The 22862-nt window shown below is 45.8% G+C and overlaps 1 protein-coding gene across 4 annotated transcripts in view; it reads right to left on the minus strand.

The window, feature by feature from the left end:
- The window catches only part of EFCAB6 (EF-hand calcium binding domain 6), a 157401-nt gene that overhangs the window by 124581 nt on the left and 9958 nt on the right, over window positions 1-22862 (minus strand). For 2 of the 4 annotated variants that reach the window (XM_034442018.3, XM_087873287.1), the window contains exons 2-5: window positions 17502-17672; window positions 15114-15334; window positions 12325-12407; window positions 9657-9723 (exon numbers count right to left, since the gene is read on the minus strand). In XM_034442018.3, coding sequence (XP_034297909.2) covers window positions 9657-9723; window positions 12325-12407; window positions 15114-15334; window positions 17502-17670 — 540 coding nt within the window. In that variant the 5' untranslated portion in view covers window positions 17671-17672. Of the gene's footprint in view, window positions 1-9656; window positions 9724-12324; window positions 12408-15113; window positions 15335-17501; window positions 17673-22550; window positions 22693-22862 lie in introns of those variants that run through there. The other 2 variants (XM_034442017.3, XM_034442019.3) reach the window with 2 other exon arrangements.

Here is a 22862-nt window from a genome sequence, read left to right on the forward strand (position 1 = left end):
CACCTACAGGCACCCCCATCGCAAACAGGTTCACCTTCCAGCAAAGAAACCAGCGGGAAGGTGAATCCATCAAGGAATTCGTGGCAGCGCTTCGCCAAATCGCTGCCAACTGCGAGTTCGACAATGTGGACAATGCCATCCGGGACCGCATTGTGTTTGGAATGCGAGATGTGGGGCTGCAGAAGAAGTTCCTCAGCCGGAAGAAGATTCCGCTCAAAGATGTCCTCGACGAGGCAACGGCGGCTGAAACGTCTGAGCAAGCAGCCGCCGCGATGGTAAAAGCAAGGGGGATCCATAAGATCCACAAGTCGGGCCCGACCTCATCAGACGAGGCAACTACTCAATCCGAGTCTGATGAGGAAATGGCCGTCCACAAGGTGTCCCGCCCTCCCAGGCGGGAAAACCCACAGCATGGCGACCGGGGAGAGCGATGCGGCAGCTGCAGAGGCGACCACCCCAGGGCAAACTGCAGATGGAGGGACGCGACCTGCCGCCGATGCCTGAAGAGGGGCCACATCGCAGAGGCCTGCAGAGCCACAGATCCAGCCCCGGAACCACCCAGACCACGATTCAGGGAAAATCGCAAAGATAACCAGAGGACATCCAAACGGTCCTCAAACCAGTCCCGGCGCGGGGAGGAGGAATATCCCCGCAACAGGACGGTGCACCAGACCACCACCATTGCTCACACAAGCGACGAGGGAACCACCAAGTTCCACGTGACGCTGCTAGCAGAGGGGTCTCCGTGCAAGATGGAGGTAGACTCCGGATCCGCCTACTCCATCATGGACTGGCAGCACCTACAGCAGCTGAACCCGGCATACAAAAGGACCCAGCTGAAAACCCCGAAGGCGAGACTTGTGGACTTCAACGGGAACCCCATTGAAATCCTAGGCAGAGCCACAATCCGGGTGAAGTACAACGACTTCAACGGAAAGCTACCCATCACCATTGTGCAGCACAGCCGACCGAACCTGTTGGGTGTGGAGTGGTTCAAGCCGCTGGGACTTTCACTTCAGGGCATCCACGAGATCCGCAGGGACGAACTCGACTCCATCATCGAAGAGTTCAAAGAAGTCTTCGATGGTAAGCTGGGGAAATTTGTGGGGAGGCCAATCTCCTTTAATCTGGACAAGGGAATCACCCCAATCAGGCTCAAGCCCCGCCGAGTTCCATTTGCCCTGCGGCCTAAAGTAGATGAGCAGCTGGATAAGCTGATCGCCCAGGGCATCCTGGAACCGATCGATCATGCCTCATGGGAGACCCCCATTGTGACCCCACTGAAGCATGATGGGTCTGTGCGCATCTGTGCTGACTACCGTTGTACCATCAACAAGGCGTTGGCACAGAGCGCATACCCAGTCCCAGTGGTGCAACATCTGCTGCATTCCCTGGGATCTGGATCAATTTTCGCGAAACTGGACCTGGCCCAGGCTTACCAGCAACTGCCAGTGGATGACAAAACGGCGGAGGCTCAAACAATTGTCACGCACAGAGGGGCATTTAAATGCAACCGCCTCCAATTTGGAGTCAGCGCTGTCCCTGGCATCTTCCAATCCATGATGGAACGCCTTCTCCAAGGCGTTCCAGGGGTGGTGCCTTACTTCGATGATGTGCTCATCTCCGGTGACTCAAGAACCCAACTCCTTGAAAGGCTCAGGCTTGTCCTGCAGCGGTTCAAGGCCAAGGGTTTGAGGGTCAGGCGGGACAAGTGCATCATAGGAGTACAGGAAGTCGAGTTCCTGGGCTTCCTCATTGATAGCACAGGCATCCACCCCACCAAATCAAAAGTGGAAGCAATCCATGAAGCTCCAAGCCCAAAAAACAAAACGGAGCTTCAGGCTTTCCTTGGGTTGCTCAACTTTTACGCCATTTTTTTAAAACAGAAAGCCACAGTTGCTGAGCCACTCCACCGCCTGCTGGGAAAATCGGCTTCCTGGAAGTGGGGCCAGGAAGAGGAAGCGGCATTCCGGGCCATCAAAGGACTATTGACGTCCAAAAGCGTACTCATTCAGTACAGCGAGACGCTTCCCATCAGACTAACCTGCGACGCGTCGCCTTACGGAGTGGGGGCAGTCCTCAGCCACGAACTGCCCAATGGCTCGGAAGCCCCAATCGCGTACTTCTCAAAGACTATGTCCGGCGCAGAACGGAACTATAGCCAGCTGGACAAAGAAGCGCTGGCCATCGTGGCTGGAGTGAAGCGCTTCCACGAATACCTCTACGGAAGAAGCTTCACCATAGTCACAGACCACAAGCCTCTCCTGGGACTCCTCGCAGGCGACCAACCAACCCCGACCTTCATGTCCCCGAGAATGACGAGATGGGCAATCTTCCTAGCGGGCTACTCCTATAGGCTCGTGCACCAGCCAGGCACAGCCATAGGAAACGCCGACGCCCTCAGCAGATGCCCGTCGAAGAAGCCGGTCGAAGACCCAGCCCCCACACTCCACCTACTGCACATTGATGACGACGCCAGCTGCCCGGTGTCATCCGCAGATGTGGCCGTCCACACCCAAAAGGACCCCACACTCCGCACAGTGAAATCCTGGATCCTCAGAGGGTGGCCGTCGGGAAAGCCAGAGGAAAGATTCAGCCCGTTCGCCAGGAAACAGGAGGAGCTGTCCACCATGAAGGGCTGTCTGCTATGGGGAGACAGGGTGCTGATTCCAAGCACTCTGCAACGGCGAACGTTGGAGACCTTGCACAAGGGGCACCCGGGCATCGTCCGCATGAAGGCACTGGCACGGAGTTATGTCTGGTGGCCCTCCATGGACAAAGACATTGAACAATGGGTCTCCAGATGTGACCCGTGCCAAGAAGTTCGCCCAGCGCCGCCGCAATCCGAGGTCGCGAAGTGGGAGACCCCCGGCAACCCCTGGTCGAGGGTCCACATTGACTTCGCGGGTCCGATGCAGGGGCGACACCTCCTCATCGTGGTAGATGCCTTCTCCAAATGGCTCGAGGTGGTGCCCATGGCATCTACCACTACGGACGCGACGATCCGAGCCCTGCGCCGTCTCTTCGCCACTCATGGTCTACCGGATGTGCTGGTCTCAGACAACGGCCCCCAGCTCACATCCTTGGCCATGGAATCCTTCCTGGCGGGACTGGGCATCCGCCACGCCCTGTCCGCCCCTTACAGGCCGGCCGGAAACGGACAAGCGGAACGCATGGTCCGACTGACCAAAGAGGCCCTCACCAAGATGGGCCCGGGGGACTGGCAAGAGCGCATAGACAATTTCCTCCTCACCCAGCACATCACGCCACACGCCACCACCCACAAGAGCCCGGCCGAACTGTTGATGGGCAGAAGGTTGAGGTCACCCTTGGACCGGCTGCACCCCCAATACAGCCCGGAAGTGACCGCAACCGCCAGCCGCCCGCTTCGCGCCTTCAGCAACGGAGATTCAATTTTCGCGCTGAATTTCAGCGGCTCTCCTAAGTGGCTGAAGGGGAAGATTGCCAGCACAACCGGCCCCAAATCATACATCGTCGAGTTGGAAGATGGACAGTTCGCGAGACGTCACATCGACCAACTCCGAAAAAGGTGGGGGGGAGCGCATGAAAACCAGCCTGACGAGGGAGGCCTACAACACCCCGATGAGGTAGACCTCCAACACCCCAGCGAGGTAGGCCTACCACACCCAGACCCGGTAGGCCTACAACAACCCGGCGAGGTAGGCCTACGACACCCCGACGAGGTAGGCCTACCACACCCCTGCGAGGCAGAGCAGCACCACCCCGTCAAGGTCGGCCCAGCCCACTACCAGATGCTGTCACGCCGGCAGCCCAGCGAGGTAGACCGGGGCCAACCGCACGGAGGATGGCAACAACAACCCAGCCAGGTGGGCACCGGGCACAGCAAGGCCAGGGACCACCAACCCAGCCCGCAGGTAGACCGGGACCTGCCCAGAGGAGGAGCAACGCACCCCACCAGTGACAGCAGCCCATGCCAGCCCAGCCAGGGAGACTGCAGTTCAAGGCGAGTAGACCGGGACTCAGCCAAGACGGGCAACCCACGACCCACGGGCGAGGGTGGCCCACTACTCACCGACGTGGGGGACCCCCGCCCATCACAAGAGACAGCCAAGAAACGACACCCCGACCAGGATGGCCCCAGGCACCAACCAACGGTAGACCAGGGACTAGGGGGAAGGGGAAGTCGACAACAACCCGGCCAGGGAGACCTGCACCACCCCGGCAGGGGAGACCTCCGCCGCCCCGCGGAGGTAGCACCGCAACAACACCCCGACCAGGTCGACCACCGCCAGCCAGACAAGGTAGACCGACGCCAGCCCAACCGAGGGGACCAACGCCACCCCTGCGAGGTCGGACGGCACAACAACAACAACGAGAGCCAGCACCACCCGAACCGAGCGGAACCGCCACCCGAGCGGCAGCAAGCCGGACCGAGACCGAACCACAGCGCCCGGGAGACCAGGGAAGAGCAAGAAATGGACTTACCGAGACTCAGACGCTCTTCCCGGGTCGGAACCGAGCAGCCGAGGCGAGGCGAGAGATCCACAGGACAGGAGGAAGACCACCAGGACCAGCGATCCAAGGTCTGCGGTCCGGCCGGAGGCGCTGGGGGTGGCCCCGCTCACTCGACAGCCGAACCGAGCCCGGTTCCGGAGAGGCAACCAGGAGACGAAAGAGCCCCGTCCTTCCAGGCCGGAGACGGAGGAGGAGTGAGACTGCGCAGGTCAGCTAGGGTGCCGAGGCGTCCGGCGTACCTGCGCGACTACGTAACGTTTGTGAATGAGATTGACATTTCGGACTAAGGGGGGAGGAGTGTTATGTCTTTATAAGGACATCCGCCCTGATTGGCTGCCAGCCATCGGGCGGGAGATTTGAATCCCTGCCAAGGGGCGGTGCGTCTGCCGGGAGCGAATATAAGGAGAGCTCCGGCAGCGCACCAGCAGTCTTGACTCGTTACTTTGTAATGAATAAAAGTTGCTTTATGTATCGAGCTGGTCCAGTCTTCCTTCCCTGCGCCGGATCTAACAGGTAGCGGAATAATAGGAATTATCCCCATCCTTCAATCCAGTGGTGGAATTCAACCAGTGTAACAACCGGTTCACTTTGTGTGCACTTTGCACATGCGCAAAATGGACGATCCGCACACACGTAGTACATTTGAAAACAGCACCTCCTACTGAAGCTCCGGTGAATAAAACAGCTGAGGCGCAGCAATCTGTGCTGCCATGCCAATCAGCCAGGCTTCAAACAAAGGAAATAAAGGTAGATATTGCGGAGGGGTGGGCGGGTGGGTCCAGCTGATCATTGGAATCAACTGGTTCGCTTTGAGATGATCGTCGGAGCTACCAGTATGCCCAAACCAGTTCGAACTGGCAGAATCCCACCCCTGCTTCAATTCAAGATGGCTAGATTGAACCACTATTTAGAGAAGCAATATATCTCTGATTAGCGTTAGAAGAAAACCATCACTTTTATACATCGTACGTAATGTTTGTAAAACATCTGGCCAGTCAGAAGTGGCCACAGAATGCTAGACAATCAGGTGTTTGGTCAGAGCAGAGACACACCACATCAAACCAAAGACTTGTTTTGCTCTATATGTTAATATAAGGTCCCAGATGTACCTAAATACATGTGCATAAGTATTTTCTCTGCACAGAGGAATTTCAACAGAACCAGAAGAATTTCAATAAGCTTAGAGCATTACCAAACTATTGGCATGCATAAAACATATAGAGAAACCAACAGGGTTACAAAGATACTTACAAAAACATGACAGACCTCTTTCCCAAATAATTTATAAATGCATGCTGAAGAGGTTAAGCTTGTTAAGGAAGTAGATGACATATAAATGTTCTAGATTGCTATCCCTGTCCTGCTGTTGAGGACAGGGATGGACCAAATCTGACTGACAATTCCTGGATGAATTTAGGGACAGATTTCACCCAGCCTACTTATCTCCATCTCTTCACTGCCCAATTTCAGCTCTAATGATGACATAATGTGATAGCTGTATGGTCAGCACTAGGCCAATCTTGGATGATTTTGGAAAGCTTCATCGGGGTTATATCTGGCTAATATTAGAGGATCCTGTCAAATAGATGGGGAAGAAATGGAGGCAGTGACAGATTTTATTTTCCTGGGCTCCAAGATCACTGCAGATAGGGACTGCAGCCAAGAAATTAAAAGATGCTTGCTCCTAGGGAGGAAAGCTATGGCAAATCTAGACAGCATACTAAAAAGCAGAGACATCACCCAACAATAGTGCGTATAGTCAAGGCTATGGTTTTCCCAGTTGCAATGTATGGCTGTGAAAGTTGGACCATAAGAAAGGCTGAGCGCCAAAGAATTGAGGCATTTGAACTATGGTGCTGGAGAAGACTCCTGTGAGTCCCTTGGACTGCAAGGCGATCAAACTGGTCAGTCCTAGAGGAGATCAACCCTGACTGCTCTTTAGAAGGCCAGATCCTAAAGATAAAACTCAAATACTTTGGCCACCTAATGAGAAGGAAGGACTCACTGGAGAAGAGCCTAATGCTGGGAAAGATTGAGGGCAAAAGAAGAAAGGGACGACAGAGAATGAGGTGGCTGGATGGAGTCACTGAAGCAGTAGGCATGAGCTTAAATGGACTCCAGAGGATGGTAGAGGACAAGAAGGCCTGGAGGAACGTTGTCCATGGGGTCTTAATGGGTCGGACATGACTTCGCAACTAACAACAATATTAGTTGTAGCTAATATTAGTAGTAGTAGCCACAAGATATTTCCGTATTCTTTTCAAGAATTTTACATAGACATGTCTATGTAGTTCCAGACCTACTGGTTAATGACCATAATAAAGTTTATTTGATTTGCATTTACTAGGCATGGATTATTTTTATTCATTTATTTAGTGAATGGCCACTTTAATCCTTGGAAAATAAATAAGCGATAGGAGGACCCAAGCCCTAGCCCTGCCTACTTTTTCATTTATTTCACTTTACATCTTTGCTTTTTTTCCCATAAATATGTGGATAACTAAAGCTAGAGATTTAACTACATGGGTAGTCCTCGAGTTATGACCACAACGGAGCCCAAAATTTATGTTGCTAAGTGAAACGTTTAAGTGAGTTTGTCCCATTTTACGACATTTCTTGCCACAGTTGTTAAATGAATCACTGCATTTGTTAAGTTAGTAACATGGCTGTTAAGTGAATCTGGCTTCCCCATTTGCTGGTCAGAAGGTTGCAAAATCTGATCACACGACTCTTCAACTATGAGCCAATTGCCAAGCATTTGAATTTTGATCATGCAGCCATGGGGATGCTGCCACAACCATAAATGTGAAAAATGGTCATAATTCACTTTTTTCTGTGTCGATGTAACTTTGAACGGTCACTAAATGAACTGTTGTAAGTCGAGGACTGCCTGTATATGAACTTTACCTCTTACTGTCCCCCATGAAACACAGGCTCTTTTAACAAACTGCATCACTACTTAGTTTGTTAGCAGCAGTGCCTCAGATAGAAAGTCCATACAGAGAGTGGTAAGGACAGCAGAGAATATTATAGGAAGCTCACTTCCTGTTATTCAGGATACTGCTTGTAAGTGCTATGTGCTTAGAGCTCAAAGCATTGTTAGAGACCCCACACACCCACTTTACTGTCTGTTTCAGTTGTTCCCCTCTGGGAGGAAGTTTCGAAGTATTTCTAGCAAGAGTACCAGATTCTGTAACAGCTTTGTTCCCTATGCCATCCATCTGGTAAACTTGCAAGATTTGTTTTTCTCGCCATGTATATGTATACATCTGAACTAGACTGTGTTGTTTCTCTGGGTCCTATAATATATGGGTATATGCATAACTATGTATGTATGTGAGGGACGTGGTGGGTCAGTGACTAAGACGCTGAGCTTGTCAACCGAAAGGTCGGCAGTTCAGCGGTTCGAATCCCCAGTGCCACGTAACAGGATGAGCTCCTATTATTTGTCCCAGCTTCTGCCAAACTAGAAGTTCGAAAGCACGTAAAAAATGCAAGTAGAAAAATAGGGACCACCTTTGGTGGGAAGGTAACAGCGTTTCGTGCGCCTTTGGCCTTTAGTCATGCCGGCCACATGATCACGGAGATGTCTTCGGACAGCGCTGGCTCTTCGGCTTTGAAACGGAGATGAGCACCACCCCCTAGAGTCAGGAACAACTAGCACATATATGTGAGGGGAACCTTTACCTTTACGTATGTATGTATGTATTTATTTAGTCATGATTATGTAGTGTATATTGGAGGCGGTGACCATTTGAGAGCTGTATGCAATAAAATTTCATTTTAATGTGTGCCAATTAGTGTACGTTCAAAGTAACAATAATTCTATTCTATTGTTCTGTTCTGTTCTATTCTATTCTATTCTACTCTATTCACATTCTTCATGAACGTGGCAAGTCAGTGTTGACTCTGCTGCTTCATTCGCCTTTATAGCCAAACTGAAGCACAACACAGCCATTGAAGCTCTGGGTGATGATGAAGAGGTTCAATGCTGTGATGAAAGCATGTCTTGGCTGCAATCTGTCTTGACAGTTCTTTAATATGCAAATAGCTCAAGATCTTGGGTGCCAGAGACAGATGCCCTTCGCCAGAGACTTTGTCTGGCACCTGGTAGAAAGCCACCTGGCCATGCAGGCATACACTGGGTGGTGCCAGTGTGCTAAGGCCAGGCTGCAACAACAGCTTCAGGTTAGACTGTTGCTTCAAACAACTCTGAGAAACCAACCCTGGTTAGGAGGATTAGGCCAACACGAAGAATTCACCCTGAATGAAGCACAATTCATACATTTTACTATTGGCAATGAATACCCTGTTCCAGGTATCCAGACCAGTGGTGGGTTCCTCCTGGTTCGGTCCGGTTCGGCCGAACCGGTAGCGGTGACGATATGACATCACCGAACCGGTTCTCCCCCCCCGCCCTCCCACCCCCCCACGTTATTCTTACCTTTTATTTGGTCCCACCCCCAATCTATTGCTGCCTCCTGAGTCCCAGCTGATGACTAGAGGGAAAAAATCTGTTTAAACTCTTGCCGCGGGGCTTCAAAGGGCCGTCCTACAGCTGATCAGTGGTAAAAGCAAACAAATGAGTCGGGTCGTAAGTGCGAGGACTGGTCGTAAGTGCGAGGACCTTCCAGAAATGACTCTGACCAGCTAGCCACGCCCACCTAGTCACATGACCTCCGAGCCACACCCACAAAATAAGCCACGCCCAAAGAACCGGTAATAAAAAAATTTAGAACCCACCCCTGATCCAGACCTCATCTTCTAATCTAAAGCAATGTTTTCTCAAGCTTAGCAACTTGAAGATGTCAGGACTTCAGCTCCCAGAATTTTACCCATCACGCCTTGCTGGCTAGGGAATTCTGGGAGTTGAAGTCCACACATCTTCAAGTAGCTAGCACTTAAGATGCCAAGGATCATCAAATGCAGAAGAATGGCTCTGAATCCTTCACTATCTCCAAAAAATGCATGGGAATTGCCCTTTGCTCTGTCCTGAGATTGGGAGATAAGTAACAAGCGTGCAGGCCCTTGGATTTGAGGGCAAAAAGTTTTGCAAGGGGCCCCTTCTGTTGAGGCCCTTCTGAGTTACAACTAACTCTTGAGTTTTGCAACATCGGGGGTCCTGTTCAAGGTGGAAGAAGCCCTTTGTGGGGTGGTACCTTCTCTCGTAAGAGGCACTCCATCTGGCTTAAGGTCCTGGTTCGACTTTCTCGGAGATTATTCCACCTGAAAAACCAACCAGAAATTAAGGTTGCTCAGTTTTTTTGATCAAGACTGCCTTCTTACCGACAATTTTAACTGGGGATGAAAATAGAGCTGCCAGCTCCAGGTGGCAGTTGAGCATGGTCAGTGGCGAGCAATGGGCCACAGACAGTGGTGAAATCCTCTGCGGATCGTCAGTAGTTTACTGCCCGCGCATACGCGGTGCATGCCAAATGCACGCTGTGCACGCACATGCACACTACGTGCCAAAAGAATGCTGCGTGCTAAATGCACGCTTCGCATGGAAAAAGAAGCCTTTTCTAAGGTAAGTAGAACAGCGAAGGGGGGAACAGCTGTGCCACGCAATTTAGATTCGCTAGAAAGCAGGATTTCCTGCTTTTTAGCAAATATAAACCGCGCGGCACAGCTGATCGTCGGAAATACCGTTCAGATGAACCGGTAGCATTTTTTAACTAACAGTTCGCCCGAACCGGTAGTTTTTATCACTACTGGTTCGGCCGAACCATTGCGAACCGGTAGCATTTCACCCCTGGCCACAGCTGCTTCTGAGGAGAAATCTAGATCAGGAACCAGGAGACTTACAGGGAATTTTTTTACATCTTCCTCTTTAGTTTTAGTTTGAACAACCAAAAAGAGAGGAATTCTGGCACAGAAGCAGAGAATGCAAACCTCTGCACCGCATCCTTTCCCTGATTTAAATCATCCCCGTTTTCGGCAGCACAGAAGAAAAAAGAACTAAGTTTCAGATACTGAATAAAACTAAATCTCTCTCCTTCCCCCCCCCCCCGCCCGCCCACAGCTCCCCCTGTCTGTCTACAGTGGGTTTCCCATCATTTCTTCTACCTCAGCTTTTAATATTGGTTTGCAAAATGAGCAAAGAACAATGCAAGTATGCTGTAAGGCAGAGTTTCTTCACCTTGGCAAATTGAAGATGCGTGGACTTCAACTCCCAGAATTCCCCAGCCAGCATGAAGTCCACACAGTTCAAGTGGCCACGTTTGAGAAACACTGCTCTAAGGATTTATTTCTACACAGTGTCGTCAATTATGCAGCATTTGTGAGACTGTGCAACACTTCACAGGCCACGTCTGGAAGGTTCCTCAGAGGAACAGGAGGCACAAATATCCACACCTCGGTGCCACATCTCAAAGCTTTTGGGCCTTGGGGAAGAAGTGCTGGTTTAAGTGCTGCCAACAGATTCTATGTCCTTCAGCCAATTTGGGGAAACAAAACAACTGAACCACAAGATTCACAGCCCTGAATTTTATTTAATTTAGTTTTAAGTCATTGTTCAGATCAGAATCCTTCCTTAGCTCATCTCCTCAAACTCCCTGGCATAGGAAAGAGAGAAAGAGCATTTTGCTTTCCCAGCAGTAATGCATGAAACAATGGTGGGTTGCCCCCGGTTCAGACCGGCTCGCAAGAACCGGTAGTAAAATTAGCAGGAGGCCTCACCCACTGCCCGGATGTCATCATCAGAGATCTGTGAATGTGCAGAAGCTTCTCAGTTCGCGCGATTCCATTGCGAACCGGTAGTAAAGGTAAGTAGAACCCACCCCTGGTATGAACGTAGAATATATTACAGAAAGCAAGTTTCTTTGGGGCTCTAATCATATGATCAGGGAGACTATTCTGGTTTTTTGGACCCTACTTTGGTGAATCTAATCTGGCTGAAGTGCAACCCATTGGAGAGCGTAAAGACGTCTTTAAACTATCTTTAAACCCACAGAAAATACGTCTATTGATTGTAGCCAACTAAAACAGCCTAGATCAGGGGTGTCAAACTCAATTTCATTGAGGGCCACATCAGGGTTGTGTTTGACCTCAGTGAGGCTGGGCGGGGGACATGGCCAACTCAACATCACTCATGTCAGGGGCGCAGGCAGTGGCCCGAGACCTGTGCAAGTGAAAACAGGCTCCCAAGCTCCATTTTCAGCTGCGACGGCTTCCTGCAGCCCTCTACCAGTGAAAACAGAGCTCAGGAATGCCTCACGCAACCCTCCCAAGCTCCATTTTCACTAGCAGAGGCCCCACAGGCTAGTCTTTTGCTGTTTCCAAGGCATCCCCGCAGGCCAGATGTAAGCACTCCGCGGGGTCAAATCCAGCCTCCGGGTCTTGAATTTGACACCCCTGGCCTAGATGAAACTATAATCTGAGAGAGCCAGTGCAGTTAAGAGTTGGACAAGGCCTGGGAGACTCAGGTTCAAATCCATCCTCAGTCATGGAAGGTCATTGGGTGATATTCTTTCATGGAATAAAGTGTGCTAGGTATATTGCATTTAGATGAGATAAAAATCTATCAAATACATATTGATGGGGGATAAAGATCATCCAGGTCTGCTTGGAAATATGAGGCAGTATCTGGCCGGACAAGCTGGTCCTTCAGTCTTGACCAGAAAAGCAGGTCTGTTGTGGAGTTTCTGTGAAAACAGCAGCCCAAGACAAATGTTTGCCTTTCACTCTAGTTTGCCTAATTTTGCTTGTTTGCTGCTGTAAGTAAATGCGATTTACACTGGCAGTCATATACTTTGCTATTCATACTTTGCTATTTTGATTTCTCTGTTACTTAAAACAGCAAAAAATAAATTAAATCAACATCCTTACTTTCCGTTGACGTTACTGATGGGCCTCGAAAACATTGACAAGAATTCAACATATGGAACTGTAACTCTGGTAATTCCTGGAACCTGTTTTGATTTTTTAAAAAAAGCTGATTACTTTGAGATAATGTTTCAACATAGTGGACAATGATTGTGTCCATTCCTTCTCATTCTTCCCTTCAGTAGTATATAATTAAAAGCATAATTACTTGTTTTTGGTTATATATTTCCAAATAAATAATTTCACCAAACAGTTAATCTCTTGCATCAAAATTTTTGCAATCTCAAATGTTCTCAATATTACCTATTATAACTTATATCAAACTATTTCAAATCCTACGCGGGTTTCAGGTGGATTTATCTTATTATATAACTTTTTGACATACTGCATCTATTTAACAGGAGTATTAATTCAGTTAGAATTCTTAAGACAAAAATATCTGAGGTCTCTAATTTTATAATTAAATCATTCATTCCAAGGAGTTAAGTAATAAAATGTTCCCGGGCTACAATACTTCCTGTGTGATAAAGCATTGTACATTCTGTTTCTCTTCACAACAGCAGTCAAGTTGGCTACCATCTGCTATGATCACTTTCTAAACATACATGTCTCAAAACAAAGGCTATTATTCTGCTGCTATTAACTAGCCTTGGTTGATCTCAAAAAGCTAAGCAGGGTGAAATCCAGATAGTATTTGGAAGGAAGACCACTAGAAAAATCCCAGGGGGCTCTATATTAAACTGAGAAGTCAAAACAAAAAACAATATCCATATCTTGGAGGACAGCAATAATGAACTACCGTATTTTTCGGAGTATAAGACGCACCAGAGTATAAGACGCACCTTAGTTTTTGGGGAGGAAAATAAGAAAAAAGCTGATTGGTAGGTGGATCGGCCTCCCGGAATACCCCCAAACAGCTGTTTCCAGAGGTGAATTTTAGCAACAGGTTCGTTGGTTGTGAGCTCTGTGCCTTGCTTTTTTTTCTGCCTCTGAAACTTCTAAAATTCTGTTTCAGAAAAAACTTTTTTTTCTGCCTCTGAAAGCCTCCAAAACAGAGCTTCAGAAAAAAAGGCTTTTTTTCTGAAGCTCTGTTTGGAGGCTTTTTTTTCTGAAGCTTCTTTCAGAGGCTTTTATTCTGAAGGACTATCTGTACTCTGTTCAATCTCCTTTCTTTGGTGGTATGTAGATTAACCTCTTCTGATCTGTTGGTGATTGTATCATTCTCCAGATTTGTTAGCATAGTTTGTTTAGAACCTTTACTGATTCTTCTTTTGTTGCTTGCCTTATTATTATTTTCAGAGGCTTTTTTTCTGAAGCTTCATTTCTGAGGCTTTTTTTCTGAAGCTTCTTTAAGAGGCTTCCTTCAGCCTCTGAAATCTCCGTTTGCAAGGTTGGGTGGGGCTACATTCGGAGTATAAAATGCACCCAGATTTTCACCCTCTTTTTGGGGGGAAAAAGGTGTGTCTTATACTCTGAAAAATACGGTACTTTGACCCTGTGGTCAAGACGACGACACAGACATGTCCATGAATGATAGTGACAGTTGGAGAGGCAGGAGATGGTGGGCTCATTCTGTTGTAGGTGTTTAATTTTGAAAAACATAAGCCAGGTCAGATCAGATTGAACAGATATCAGCCTTCCCAGGTAGACAAGACAAAAACACAATCAAATGAGCTAATTTGACTTTATTGTGTGGTTACATTAAGGAAATCTACAACAGTGATTACCTTTGCGGTTTAGCTGCCCGATGGGGGGAGGAGGAGAGGGGAAACAACCTGTGTAAGTTATGCATGTGCACACTGCCCATGCAAGTCAAGCTGCACACGTATGTGCACTGGACCACCCCTTGTGCAAGTCAAGCTACACATGCATGTGCACCAGCCAGCCGCTTGTGAGGCCCGGTTCTGAACAGGTGACGGCCCAGGAGTGGGCTGTGGCCCGGGAGTTGGGGACCCTTGTCCTATAGTACAAATCTACTGTTGTCTCTTTTGCAGCCTGAGTAGTTAAGGGGTTTCCTTTTGGACTTTCTTTTTCTGCCCATTGTGCAGCTGCAGGCTGTGCCATCTCTTATCCAATCATTCCCTAGGCAGCATCTCTCCCCACCCAACCCCCAGTCTCCCAAGGTCCTTCCCACATGCCATTTACACCGGGAAATCACCAGGATATCACAGCCAGGGGGTTCACAGGGGTTCAGGAGAACCTCTAGCTAAGACTCTGTGCAGTTCAGAGAACCCCCAAATCCCACTCCTGGCTGGCCCCGCCTCTCCCAGGAGTCCCCACACGGCCCATTTTGGATACAGGTAAGTGCAGGGCATGCACGGAGGCTCGGGGAGGGTGAAAAACGGGCCTACCAGAAGTTCGGGAAGGCCAGAAACAGGCCCATTTCTCACCTCCAGATGGCCTCTGGAGCCTGGGGAGGCCGTTTTCACCTTCCCGGGAGCTCAAGGAAAGCCTCCGGAGCCCGGGGAGGGCAAAAGCGCCCCCCTCCCGCCATGGTGCAGGAGGCCGACTAGGCCACACCCACCATGGCCACGCCTACCCAGCAACTGGGCAGAGAACCCCTTGCTAAAATTTTTGAAGCCCACCCTGATCTCAGGCCTAAATATGTAATGCATCACCTTATGCAGAGCAGTATTTTATTACAATGCAATTTCCTGCAGATTTAATTTATTAGTTAAATCATCCTGAGTAACTATAATTTCTTTAATGGAATACAGTCAACCAATGCATTACTGAATTGAGTTCAATAATACAAATACATTTATGTGTGCAGCCGTCATATGAACACATACCTTTGCCAGCACCACATTAAACTGCTCATCTGTCAGAGGTAAAATGAATGTTTCAATCACTCTTCTAAATTCACCCTTAGTGATCTTCAGTGTCTGATCGATGTCAATAATCTGAAATGCTTTTTTGATTTCATCTTCTTTTGCAATTATTTTCTGAAGCAAAATCTGCTCAATAACATCGGGTGACAGCGTGGAATCAGGGGCAGACTTGACAGAAGCAGCTGCAAAAGACAGTATGAGTTATAAAGCCTTCTTAACAATAGATACAAATTGAATATAAAATTTAAGATGCAGAATGGAAGGCAAACCATTCCAAAGCAAATCTTTTCTTTACAAGTAGCTCTCAATTTATGGCCACAACGAGAGCTGGAGTTTTGGTTGTAAGTTGTTTTGGTCATGACCAAATTCGATTTTACATCCATTTTTATGATGATTAATTGAATCATATTGTTATGCAAATTCAGGATACCAAATGGTCATTTTTTGCCATTTTCTGCCAGTGACCGTGGGACACTGCAACCAGTTGTAAATGCAAGCTGGTGGCCAAACACTTGAAATGTGATCATGTGACCATCAGGGGGCAGTGATAACTTTGGGGATAGGTGGTAAGTACCATATTTTTTTGAGTATAAGACGCACCTTTCCCCCCCAAAAAAGAGGGTGAAAATCATGTGCATCTTATACTCCAAATGTAGCCCCACCCATCTTCTCAAACTGAGGTTTCAGAGGCTGAAAAAAGCATCAGAAAAGAAGCTTCAGAAAAGAGGCCCCCAAACAGAGCTTCAGAGGCTTTTTTTCTGAAGCTCTGTTTCGGAGGCTTTCAGAGGCAGGAAAAAAAGTTTTTCCTGAAACAGAGTTTCAGAAGTTTCAGAGGCAGAAAAAAAAGCAAGGCACAGAGCTCACAACCAAGGAACCTATTGCTAAAATTCACCTCTGAGAACAGCTGATTGGGGGTATTCCAGGAGGCTCATCCACCTGCCAATCAGCTTTTTTTTTATTTTCCTCCCCAAAAACTAAGGTGCATCTTATACTCGGGTGCTCTTATACTCCAAAAACTATGGTAGGTTTTTTTGAAGTCCATTGTAACTGTAAAGACCAGTAGTAATTCAAAGACTACTTGTTTGCAGGAATATAAAGAAAACTATTGTGAACAAATATATAGAGTTTATTTATAAATGAAGAGTTAATTTTCATTTTGAGACTGGATTGTTGATGTGGGGTAAGGTACATTAACAGATGCGATGCCACCGGTATCTTCCTTCACTCACTACTTTTTGCAATCTTTTGCCTAGAGATGAGCTTTTGAAAACTGAAGGTTGTACGATGTTTTGTGCCAAAGTGACTAGGCCTCATAAAAGCATCACTCAACTTCACTATGTCCGTTTCAGCCATTTCCCTAAGGCAGCGGTTCTCAACCTGGGGTCCATAGACTCCTTGGGGGGGGGCATGATGTCGCCACAGGGAGTCCACAAAGGTTTGTGATTATGATTCTTATGGAGAAGGTTTATGGAATGTTGTGATTTAAATCTTAAGTTTTGGGGATCTGTGGCCAGAAAAGGGGGTTCGATGGTGAAGAAAAGGTTGAGAATCACTCAGTGGTGGAATTGAATTTTTTTTACTACTGGTTCTGGGGGCATGGTGTGGCTTGGTGGGTGTGGCTTGGTGGGCATGGCAGGGGAAGGATACTGCAAAATCCCCATTCCCTCCCCACTCCAGGAGAAAGATATTGCAAAATCTCCATTCCCACACCACTCTGAGGCCAGCCAGAGGTGGTATTTGCCGGTTCTCCAAACTACTCAAATTTTCCGCTACTGGTTCTCCAGAACCTGTCAGAACCTGCTGAATAGCACCAGAGGTGGGTTTCAGCAGGTTCTGACCAATTCTGGAGAACCGGTAGCGGAAATTTTGAGTAGTTCCTTGAACCGGTAGTAAAAATTCTGACTGGCCCCACCCCCATCTATTCTCTGCCTCCCAAGTCCCAGCTGATCGGGAGGAAATGGGGATTTTGCAGTAACCTTCCCCTGCCACGCCCACCAAGCCATGCCATGCCCACCAAGCCACACCCACAGAACCGGTAGTAAAATTTTTTGAAACCCACCACTGAATAGCACCCCTGGAACCACTGCTCCAAGGCATAACCATTGCTGGTTGCAAATGCTTTCTCCAACAGGGGAAGGTTCGGTCTGAAATCTTTTGCCTGTTTATGCCTGAAATTTGGAACAGAGCCATCAAGAACAGTGTTTCTCAACCTTGGAAGCTTGAAGATGGGTGGACTTCAACTCCCAGAATCCCCCAGCCAGCAGCGCTGGCTGGGGGAATTCTGGGAGTTGAAGTCCACCCATCTTCAAGCTTCCAAGGTTGAGAAACACTGATCAAGAAGGTCCTTACTTGAGTCAGATTGGACAGAGCTTTCACTGCTGCTCTTGCTGCTGCTGCTGCTACTCCGTGTGGACGATCGCCCTGATGAGTTGGATTGGACTCTGGCATTGAAGACAATCCCATGGGACTGAGGGCATAAAGTCTTGAAATCACATGCATTCACCACTCTGGACATCATTCCTGCAAGAAATAAGGGAGGACAAAGAAAGAGGTTGAACAAAAAAGAAGCCTCTGTTAGTTACCGTATTTTTCAGAGTATAAGATGCACTTCCCCCCCCACCCTAAAAGAGGGTGAAAATTTAGATGCATCTTATACACTGAATGTAGCCCCGCCCACCTGCCAGCCTCTCAAACAGCCTCCAAAAGAGAGGCTGCCTTTGCAAACGAAGCTTTTGGAGCAGCTTCTCAAATGGAGAGCCTCTCAAGCAGAATTTTTTTTTCTTCTTATTTTCCTCCCCTAAAAATAAGGTGCGTCTTATACTCCGGAGCGTCTTATACTCCGAAAAATACGGTAGTTGCTCAGGAGCCTAGGTGGCACAATGCAATGAGGGAAAGCTGGAAAAACCAACTTGTTGAGGAATTAGCAACCCTAGAGTAGCAAGGGTGTGCACATGAAAGCGACTGAGAGCAGTTGCAAATAATCATAGCCAACACACAGATACACTGAGTTGTGTTTACTTTTAGGAAATAGTAATAAGGCACAGTCCAATAAACAGTCCAGGTCATACACAGATAAAGCAGTAGATAGTAAAACAATAGTCCAGGGATATTCCAATAACAAAGTCTTCTTACCAGTCGTTGTAGTCATACATAATAAACAGTTGCAAACAGTAACAAATAGCAGTAACGATCAGTAACGTTCAGCAAAAAGTAGCAGAGAGAGTAGCAGAGAGTAGCAAAGAGAAACTAACCATGTTTCAAGCGCTCTCTTAAGGACCTTGGCTACAAAGCTAACCAATCAGGACACAGTATGATGCAATACAAGGTTCGAATCTCGCCAGGCTCAAGGTTGACTCAGCCTTCCATCCTCTCTAAGGTAGGTAAATTGAGGACCCAGTTTGTGGGGGCAATAAGCTGACTTTGTATAAATATACAAAATAATGAAGGCTATTGCTTAGCGCATTGTAAGCCGCCCTGAGTCTCCGGAGAAGGGCGGCATATAAATCAAATTTTTTTAAAAAAATACAGCAATACAGTCTTAAAGTTATATTGAGGTTTTATATATTGCCAACCCAACAAGTTAGTAAATTACCATTTCCTAACACAACTAGAGAAAATTAAGCAAGCCACTCAAGATGAAAGCCATTACAAGAAGTCTTCAAGTTACGACCATAACTGAGTCCACAATTTCTCAGTCATAAGTTGTGAGGTCATAAAGCGGGTCACCACATGACTGGACCGGATTTTATGATCTTTTTTTTCAGCGGCTGTTAAGTGAATGCCACAGTAAACCTCAGTCACATGACTATGGGCCACTGCAAACGGCCATAAATGAAGGGCGATTGTCGAGTGACCAAAATGCACCGCGTGACCTGACGGGAGAAAGGCCCATACTTCGGAACTTTGCAACCGATCATAAGTCCCATCTTTTTTTATAATCTGTCGTAACAAATGATCAATAAGCAATCAGTCACAAGTAGAGGATTACTTCAGCGCTAGTAAAAAAAAAAAGGAACAGGGTGGTTTTAAACCTCCTTTTAGAGACACAGACATCTTCCAGGGAGAGAGAGTTCCAAAGGAGAAAAGTTGTTGTAGTTTGCATCAAATTGAACTGACAGAGACCAAGGTTGACGCACTTGGTAGTACAGTGGTTTAAAGCACCCTGTTATTAACACAGCTGCCTGCAATTACTGCAGGTTCGAATCTCGCCAGGCTCAAGGTTGACTCAGCCTTCCATCCTTTCAAAGGTAGGTTAAATGAGGACCCAGTTTGTGGGGGCAATAAGCTGACTTTGTATAAATATACAAAAGTATGAAGGCTATTGCTTAGCGCATTGTAAGCCGCCCTGAGTCTCCGGAGAAGGGCGGCATATAAATCAAATTTAAAAAAAAAAAAAAAACTTTGTGCCAGGGTGCCAGTCTGCAATTGTACATTGGTGCAGGTAGATCAGTTCAAGTGGCAACTTTGGCGACCCACATAAAAGTTTACTCCACACCACAGGAACCTCTGAGAGAGAGGAAGATAAGATAGATAAACACAGGCTGTTCTCTCATTTTTTTTTTTTTTTATGGGAAACCATCCAGGCTACCTTGTAAGTATCTTAGGGAAATATACAGAAAAGTGACGTAAATTTATTATTCCAGCTGAAGTAGCAGATGCAGAGTGATTTTGAGTGTCTCAAAAGTAGTTAAAATAGTCAGCATGGATGCCTGGGGAATGTGGGAATTTGAAGTTCGTGTTTCCCCGAAAATCAGACCCTGTCTTATATTTTTTTTGAACCCCGAAATAAGCGTTTGGCCTTATTTTCAGGGAGGTCTTATTATTTTGGGGTGTGTGGAGGAAACCAGAGGAAATGGCGGGGACCAGCTGCACATGTGTTTAAATATTTTCGGGGAGGGCTTATTTTCAGGGGAGGCTTATTTTAGGGCATGCACTCAAAAGCCCGATTGGGCTTATTATCAGGGGATGTCTGATAATTTTGGGGGAAACAGGGTAATACATGTAGGGGGGACTTCTCATGGGGCCAACTAGCCCCACAATTGTTTGGGCCCATGTCCCCTATGAAAGGCTATACATCCAAATTTAACATATAATAATAAATACATATTATTTACTGTATAAATAAAAATTATTTATAAAACAAATATTATTTCATCCTTTAATATATTAAACACCTTTTGTTTCAGCCTCTTACAAATCTAAATCTCTCTCTCTCTCTCATACACAAACACACACATATCTACACAAAGTGCAGTATTTAATTTGTAATTATTTATATATCTGTTTATTTTATTTAATAACTTATATTGTAAACTGACCAGATGTGAATCTTAATTCAAAAATGGGACATATTGTAGAAAGCAACATGAAGGGGTAAATACAATATCACAGTGGAACAAGATGAAACAGCAAAAGTTTTATGTATTTAGTTTATTAAACTAAATAGAACTCAATCCATGGATGGATGAGTGGGTGGGTGGGTGGATGAATGAGATAGATAGGTAGATAGATAGATAGATAGATAGATAGATAGATAGATAGATAGATAGATATAGATGATTGATTGATAGATATAGATGATACATGATAGATAGATGATAGATAAATATAGATAGGTAGGTAGGTAGGTAGGTAGATAGATGATAGATAGATGATTGATTGATTGATAGATATAGATGATAGATAGATGATAGATAGATAAATATAGATAGATAGATGATAGGTAGGTAGGTAGGTAGATAGATAGATGATAGATGATTGATTGATATAGATGTTAGGTGATAGATGATAGATAAATATAGATAGATAGATGGTAGGAAGGTAGGTAGGTAGGTAGATGATAGATAGATGATTGGTTGATTGATTGATAGTTATAGATGATAGGTGAGATAGATGATAGATAGATAAATATAGATAGATGATAGGTAGGTAGGTAGGTAGGTAGGTAGGTAGGTAGGTAGGTAGATAAATAGATAGATAGATAGATAGATAGATAGATAATTAGTATATCTTGCCGAGGCCATGATTAAAATTGCAATTGTTCCAATGAGTGGAAATACTATATATCTGCGATGATGTAAAAGTGCTCACTCGGAATATTTGCACAGGATGGTACAGGTTGGTACTTCTAACTATCCTGTAGTTTGTTGCTTGCGTAACTTTGTGTGTTCTCCTTGGTTGGTTGGTTGGTTTGCCTTTAGTTAGTTTGTGGTTCAGCACATTTCCTTATTACTTACCTACTTATTACATTTGACTTTTTTGTTTCCTCTTAAGCCAATGTAGGTTGTGTAAATTCAAAAAGCAGATTAACTCCGTTCGCAAGGCAACTGGAAACACAGCGCATGGCAATCGTACCTTGAAGACAACCTGATACTCTGCAGAATGAGCGCTGCTGCCTCGGAAAGGCCAGATCAAGTTCCACCTGCATTGCTGGACGACCAACCCTACTTTCTCAAGCTAATCTCTCTTGCTGGGAGGGTTGTAGGAAGCCAGCACCGAGAATGCTGGTTTTTTTTCTGGGCTAATCCTTCCAACAAGCTTGAGTTAAATTTTAAATTGATTTTAAATTGGGTTGTTTTAATTTACGGCCAAAATATTTAATTATTTTAAACTGTTTTTAAATTTTGTATGTCCTGTTTTTTTTTTTTTACTTTGGCTGTTCACCGCCCTGAGTCCTATTTGGAGAAGGGCGGTATAGAAATTGAAACAAATAAATAAATAAGTAATAAATAATAATAAATAAATAAATAAATAAATAAATAAATAAATAAATAAATAAATGAATGAATGAATGAATGAGTGAATGAGTGAATGAATGAATAAGTAAGTAAGTAAGTAAGTAAATAAATAAATAAATAAGTAATAAATAATAAAAAATAAATAAATAAATAAATAAATGAATGAATGAATGAATAAGTAAGTAAGTAAGTAAGTAAGTAAGTAAGTAAGTAAGTAAGTAAATAAATAAATAAATAAGTAAGTAAGTAAATAAATAAATAAATAAATAAGTAATAAATAATAATAAATAAATAAATAAATAAATAAATGAATGAATGAATGAGTGAATGAATGAATAAGTAAGTAAGTAAGTAAGTAAGTAAATAAATAAATAAGTAAATAAATAAATAAATAAGTAATAAATAATAATAAAAAATAAATAAATAAATAAATAAATAAATAAATAAATGAATGAGTGAATGAGTGAATGAATGAATAAGTAAGTAAGTAAGTAAGTAAGTAAGTAAATAAATAAATAAATAAATAAGTAAGTAAGTAAGTAAATAAATAAATAAATAAGTAAGTAAGTAAATAAATAAATAAATAAATAAGCAAGCTCCCGCATCTCTTTGCAAGAAAAATAAAAGAAATTCTGCTTATCCCGACGCAGAAGAAACCAACCTTCTCCTCCGTTCTGCGACGTCATTATGGGCCGAAAAGTGGCTGGAGCAGAGTTAAGGAGGTTCCCACCGCGAGCGGGAGAAAGATGCTCGGAATGCCCGCGTCCCGCTTGCAAAGTTGCACTTCGCGGCTTCCCGGCCTGAATGCGGCGTTGCCAAGACGCTGTAGCCCCGGCAACGCCGAGCGGCTCCCCGATTGGCCGAGAGGTCGCGCGGTTGCTTAGCAACCGTAACTGGCGACAATTGCGCTCCACGTGTCTTTGGAAAGGCCTTCGCGCCGGTACCCGTTCCGCGCCCGTCGTCTGAATGTCGC

The sequence above is a fragment of the Pantherophis guttatus genome, chromosome 7, assembly GCF_059756535.1.
Source record: "Pantherophis guttatus breed Tessera chromosome 7, ASM5975653v1, whole genome shotgun sequence".
Classification (NCBI taxonomy): Eukaryota; Metazoa; Chordata; class Lepidosauria; order Squamata; family Colubridae; genus Pantherophis; species Pantherophis guttatus.